Genomic DNA, 6,968 nt, shown 5'->3' with positions numbered 1-6,968 from the left:
AGACGAACAACACCCGTGCCAATATATCCTTCAAACGCCTGCTTCAAGGGTTACCAACATATTCGGGTTACCAACATATTCAAATAATGAATACAGTATTAGCAGATACAGTATTAGCATCTTAGTAAATTCCACATAGTTGTGTTCTGTGAGTGTCACTGAGTAGGCTGGTACCCCATTTCATGGGAGTACAATCCATAGGTTAGGTTGTACAGAGTAATATTAATGTCCAATATACATGTACACAATAGAGAGACTGGAAAGGTGATTTCCCACAATCAAAGTCCTGCAATAAGAGCTAAGACGCTAATATTTGTGTAAACTCTACATAGTTGTGTTCTGTGAGTGTCACTGAGTAGGCTGATACCCCATTTAATGGGTGCACAATCCATAGGTTAGGCTGTACATTTAAGTATGCCCCCAATGCAATTCTGAATTCAAATACATCCACAGTGCAATCAACTGATTAAAAAAAAAAAAAACTAATAATTGTCTTTTGTAGTTACATTGTGGCATGATTCCATTATTTTTATCCGTTTGCGTCAAGTTTCAATGACGGACTTTTATTTTGATGCGAACCTCCGATTCCACTATTGTTGCTCACGCTGTTGTTCACAACACACTGGTCTATTTTCTCCCTCGCTCTTTCCAGTGTAGGGAAGTAGAATGAATCAGGCATCTACTCCTCCGCAAGTGATTGGTGCATTGAAATGTCACACATGCAGTCACTACACAAAGGTATTCACGCATAAGTGTTGTATGGTACTAGCAATGTATATTAAATTATGATTTTAGTTTCATTTATGGAATAGGCTGAGTGTACCTTGACTGTTGATATTTTTTTCTCCTCAATACAATGCAGATAATACGATTATATTGTTGTTAGTCTGAAATACTCGTTGAATAATATGTTCCCGACTTCCTGTCCTGACTGTTCCTGACACATTTTGGTTAGGCAAATGTCCCATAGCCATTCAAAGCAAAAAATAAATACATGGAAAACGCACGGTATCAACATGAATACTTAGTCAATCATGCCACCCTACTTACCAGCACACTCATAGCAGAAGAGCTGCTGTATAATGCTCATTTCGAGGAAATTATAGAATTCATTAATTCATCTCGGTTTACCCAGAACTAGTCTCACATAATTGTAGCCTAGGCAGACGAATCTTTCCACAATATATTATAAATTAATAGATTTGTGTAAATATAGAATGTGAATGTGTGTATTAATTTAATAAAAGGACACCTATTTATATTATTGTAATCAGTAATGTACTTTCTCAAGAGGACCTCATAGGCATTATGTATTGTAGGGCCTCACAAATGTTGGTATATGATTGAAGGTGTAATATTGCCATCTAGTGGAAAGATTTTATTATTGCGCTCTGTGATACTTTGTAGCAACTTTCATCATCCAGGGTACAATGTAATATACAAAATAAAGGGCCACATTCATTGTGCAACTTTCACCACAACGACAGTTCATCACTGCGTCATTCAAAACATCCAGGCTAAACTGTAAACGACGCCATAGGCCTACAACGAATTAATTTGTTCAAGTTAAGTTATTAATCAAATAATAGGCAATTCATTTGATTATATTTGATTTGGCAAATAACAAAGACAACTTTCAGAGTTGGAATTGACTTTTGTTTTTAAAATTTCAACTTTAATAGGCCTATCACAACATTTCAAGTGTTTTTTTTTCCAGCATGATTAGGCCTCATATTTGAATTCAGCCTATTCAACGAATAATCTAGAGAAATAGAACAGGCAATCTTAAATATGAACATAATTTATTTTCATATTTAGCCTATTGGTTGTTGTTCAAAACCATATAGGGTAGACATTTTAATATAATAGGTTATAATAAAGTCAAATGACACATTGCCGTTGTGGTGAAAGTTGCACAATGAATGTGGCCCTTTATTTTCCTGATGTTTTCATCGCAAGCGGTAGTAATGCGGAAAAGTCTAAAAAGGATCCTTGGGACGTCCTAACTCTGACGTCACCCTATTGAAGTTGACGTTTTAAACGCTTAATGTAAGAGTTAAGGTAGGGTTAAGGTTGGGTAAGGGTTATGGTAATTGTAATGGTAAGGGTTATGCTTATGGTTAGGGTTAGGGTAGGGGTTAAGGTTAGGGTTTAGGGACGTCCCAAGGATTCAGGATAGCACTAACCGTAGTAATGCTCTGCAGCAGCTGACACTTCTGTAGTCAGGAGTGAATGCACATTTTACAGTCTGTGGTCGCTAAGTAGCTAGCTCAGCAGCAGCAGCATCATGGCGGAGCAAGGCGAATCTCCGGCTCCTGTCCAGAATCCGCAACCAGTGCTGACAACGAGCTGGCCAATTACCAGGGAGTCGTACGAGTTACAGGAAGTCATAGGTTAGTAGGCTACCTTTTTATAGTGTAATGATATAATGTTTTTATCATGGATATGGCTCGGACGGTTATCAGTGGTGAATGACGACGAGGGCCTACCGGCTTTTTCATATTCAACAGCGTCTATTTAATGCTTTGCAATGCGGATGTTAACAACCTCTATTTTCTTGCACTTGTAAGAGGAAACCACTTATTTCATCATATTGAGAGATATGCATAGTCATTGTAAAGTTGTATTCATATGGGTAGGAATTGAATGTGAATGCGTTTTTAATGCATTCGATTTCTTCAATCCAGAACGATGCTCCTTTATGGCACATGTCCAGTAGGCTAATATTGAAATAGATGAGTCTATGCATGGATGCAGTCCTCACGGGAATGGCATGTTATCCTTCCGTAGAGAAGGGATATTGAATTGCATGCCACTCTGAAGTTAGTAAGAGGATCTACTGTTAGGCTACGTGAAAAAATAAATAAACACGAGTAACATTCAGTTTTAATAAAAGTCAAACGTTATTATGCCTATTATGATTATGATGGGTATTAGGTTATGCAAAAAAAATAGTCAACTTCGTAAGAATGTTGTCACAGATTATTTAATTGTCTCTGGAAAAGGAAAGACAAATAGCCTATAGATATAATTTATAAGCCTTCTTCTGTCAATGTATTATAATAGTTGTATAGTTGTAAAAAATAATGATATACATTTTAAGATGTTGCTTTGCCTCACTGTAAGCAATATATCGTTTTTATTTTGTAATCCCTAGATAAAACATTACAGTGGGTAAGAATGTTTAGTTTATTGTTTCAGCAGGTCAGTCAAGTTTCATAGGTCATCAAGGTTTATTTTCACTTCTATTAGGTTACTTCAAGGAGTTATAAAACCGCTTACATTGTAACAATACTGAGTGTCACTCTCCACTTCCTCTACTGGTAATAACGCCCGACCTCGTTTGGTAGGCCTATAATGCAGTTATTCACAGTAATCCCCCAAGTACTCAAGGTTTTCTGCTCATTTAAGAATGTTGGCACCTGTGAACGGTGGGAGACATTTGAGCTGACAGTGAGAGCTAAAGAAAGCCATATCAGTGCTGATAAGTGACAGCACTACAACCATGAGCTGCTGTGGCAAGTCAGTCATCTTTTTTTGTGCTTATAATCAACTGTTGAGCAGTCCGATCTCCTCTCATCCTTATCTGTCGCCGGCAGTTGGCATGGTGTGCACTGTGTCACGTTCTTAGTACAAGACAACTATAGTTCTATGGTTCTTAAATAAACCCCTCTTCACAACTTTGTCTTTGGATACACTGACTGTTATGCAGAGGAATTAACATGTCGTTGGAAAATATGTTTGCACGTACTGTATTGGTTCAATTCTGTTCTGAACTGTCATGGAATATGCATGAATTATTATTTAAATGTCACAAAAAAAAAAAAAACGTTTCATGTCCCAAACAGACACACAATGATACTGCATGTTTCAATGATCCCTTATGCTGTTCACCTTGGTCACATGTAATGTTACTGTACTGTCTCCTGCCCTGTTTTATAATTGCGCCTCTATTTGTCTGTGATACCAGGCAGTGGGGCCACGGCCGTAGTGCAGGCTGCCCTCTGCACCCCCAGACAGGAACGGGTGGCCATAAAGAGAATCAACTTGGAGAAATGCCAGACCAGCATGGATGAGCTATTGGTGAGAGCAACAATAAATAAAGGCTATATTTTCATTGTGTGTGACCACAGTGCCTCGGGCCCTCTCTGGCCCACACTTTCCTGATTGGGCTGTAATTCGACTTTGCTGTTCTCTCTTGTGTGTGTCTATTAGAGGCTGAGTAGGAGGGCTGTGCTACACTCAAGTGTCCATTTGAAAAATAAATTAGCCATAAGTTACAGCGTTTGCTCACTTCATTTTAGAGACACAACACTATGAACAATCCTTGTTATAAGAAAGGTTGTCAAAAGATGTTAACTTGAATTTGTTTCTCATATGAGCCTCTTTCCTCTCATACAATAGAAAGAAATTCAAGCCATGAGCCAATGCAACCATCCAAATGTTGTCACCTACTACACCTCATTTGTGGTAAAGGATGAACTTTGGTTAGTCATGAAACTTCTGAGTGGAGGTAAGCTTTGACCTTCACCAACCTAGCAAAAATAGAACTGCTAAGTCATGACATTGATCTCATAAAATGTCAACAATCATGACATGTAACAAGCTATTGTCCATCCTTTTGATCAGTTTACTGTAGACCTATGTGCAGTGGCATTAAAAGTGAAGTGTTATCACACCATGTACAGAATATGGCTGGGATGAATATCGAACATTGTAACAAACTTGCTTAACACAGAATGGGTAAATAGAACAGTTGACATGGAAGGATCTTATGTAGAAATTGACATATCAGCATTGGGCATTGTGGGCACTGTTTTTCTGTCTGCTTCCTCTTTTTAGGATCCATGTTGGATATAATAAAGCATACCTTTAGCAGAGGAGAGCACAAAAATGGAGTTCTAGATGAGCTCATCATTGCAACCATACTAAAAGAGGTCCTTGAGGGGCTGGACTACCTGCATAGAAATGGACAGATTCACAGGTAAGATACCCTGGAGTCAGTGGCGGTCGGTGCCGTTTAAGATAAGGGATTGACGATTATTTTTTTAATGAGCCTTATTTCTATTACAGCATATTTGATGACTGTCATTCATATTCCCTTCACCCAGCTCATTGTAACATCGATAGGTTTAGGCTACTATACGATACTCACATATTCCCTATACCTATCATGAGGTTGCTACAACGTAGGCTATTAATGAAAGTTTACAACGTAGGTGCACAGGTCGAGAGAAATATTAGTAGGGCTGTCCCCGATTAAAAAAAATATTGTTAGACCTAGAGTCGTCTGTTCTTTCGACCAATTGATTGGTAGACATTTTAAAATGTGTATCTTTCCCTACATAGACACACCCTATGTGTTTTAATAAAATCAACTATACTGTATGTAGGCTACTGAGCTTGTCTGATGCTTTAAGCACACTGTGATTAAATAATAAGACACGCAAATGACTCGAGGGAGACAGAGATCAAGATAGCTTAACCAGAAGAAAAAGAAACCTGTTCCCGACCCTCTTCCTCCTGCTTCTGCTGGCATTCACGGATTCTGCTGTTACGCTCCTGCTGTTACGCTCCTAATAGGCTACACCAGGGGTCGGCAACCTTTTCCATTTGGAGTGCCAATTTATCTTACCATTTCTGCCGATCTGTGTGCCAGTTATGATTTATATATGCACATTTTTGTGGGACAGTTTAATTTCATTTATAATAAAGTCTTTGTATCTCAAAATCATTTTCATATGGTTAATAACAATTCTTAAAGTAACTTATATTGCCATTGCCAACTATGTCAAATTAGCCTACATAAAGCCAACAAATAAAAACATTGCAGCCTGCAGTTAGAAAATATACTGATAAAAATAAATAACCTATTAATCACATTGGCTACTCATGGCCTGTCTGCAAGGAACTTGAAACATTGTATAAACTATTAACTTGGGTCCAGCCTGAAGTTTAAACTAGCAAACTTGCAACATTGTATAAAATATTCTGGGACCTCAGAGTTTCCAGATCCAGTGAGCCCCAGAAAGACATAGTTGTAGGATATTTGCGCAAGGGATAAGAAGTAATCAGGTAGGCCTATTTAATGATGAGCATGACATCCCCCCCCCTTCACGCTGAGCGTTTATCGAAAGAGCGCTGGACAGGTTTTTGAAATAGGCTACATTGAGGAACTATTGTCATTCTCAATGGATGTAAAAACAGACTTTGTTTACTTGCTGTTTGAGGTGAAGAAAAAATTAAGTTCCACAGTGGTGGTGAGTTCAGACAATCAGAAATACTATCAGATCCCCAAATGTGTACATTTATAGGCCTGCATTTGCACGCAGGCCAGGTAGCCTAGGCCTACTTCTATGTATAATCAGGTGCGCGTCCTTACTCAACATTTACAGGAGCGCTACAAAACAAACCACAATTAACAAATGGACAACTCCTAAATGGAATGAAATAAACCAAAACTTGTTCCTCACAAGTGTAGCCTAGGTTGTGCGGTCAGCAAACAACATGTCCACTCTGACAATGAGAACGGTAAAAGACTGTAATAATAATATATTTAATGCATTAACAGAAATGATCATAACAAAACTAACATTGTAGATTAGAAATTATAGAAATGAACGGTAAATGTTCTACTGGTGATACTGGTGTGCCATTCCCGTGAGTAAGACAGGTGTCTCGTGTGCCCAAAAATATATTTTAGACTGCTAGACTAAAAAAATCTCAGCCTATTGACCAAACAATCTACCAGTCGACTAAATGGAGTCAGCCCTAAATTTGAGTAATCAAGGTGACAGACATTGACACATTCAATACCGCCTTGCACACTCTTGCCTGATGTAGGGTGTAATCATATGTCCAACAGTTGCAAACGAGAGTTTATATTGGACAAATTCAAGTATGTTAATCCACGTTTCATTCCGTTTGCTTTCGCTTAAGAAATGTTTTTCAACAGAATCGCTGGAATG

General features: G+C 38.2%; 1 protein-coding gene across 1 annotated transcript in view; it reads left to right on the top strand.

Annotated features, from left to right (window-relative positions):
- The first annotated feature begins 2,023 nt into the window (after positions 1 to 2,023).
- stk39 (serine threonine kinase 39) overlaps positions 2,024 to 6,968 on the top strand; it is a 32,012-nt gene continuing 27,067 nt past the window's right edge. The window contains exons 1-4 of the mRNA XM_014164095.2: positions 2,024 to 2,393; positions 3,971 to 4,083; positions 4,405 to 4,513; positions 4,843 to 4,984. Coding sequence (XP_014019570.1) covers positions 2,288 to 2,393; positions 3,971 to 4,083; positions 4,405 to 4,513; positions 4,843 to 4,984 — 470 coding nt within the window. The 5' untranslated portion in view covers positions 2,024 to 2,287. The remainder of the gene's footprint in view (positions 2,394 to 3,970; positions 4,084 to 4,404; positions 4,514 to 4,842; positions 4,985 to 6,968) is intronic.

Source organism: Salmo salar, chromosome ssa21 (genome assembly GCF_905237065.1).
Source record: "Salmo salar chromosome ssa21, Ssal_v3.1, whole genome shotgun sequence".
Lineage (NCBI taxonomy): Eukaryota > Metazoa > Chordata > Actinopteri > Salmoniformes > Salmonidae > Salmo > Salmo salar.
The sequence above is the reverse complement of the archived record's forward strand: the minus strand, read 5'-3'. Positions and strand labels throughout refer to the sequence as shown.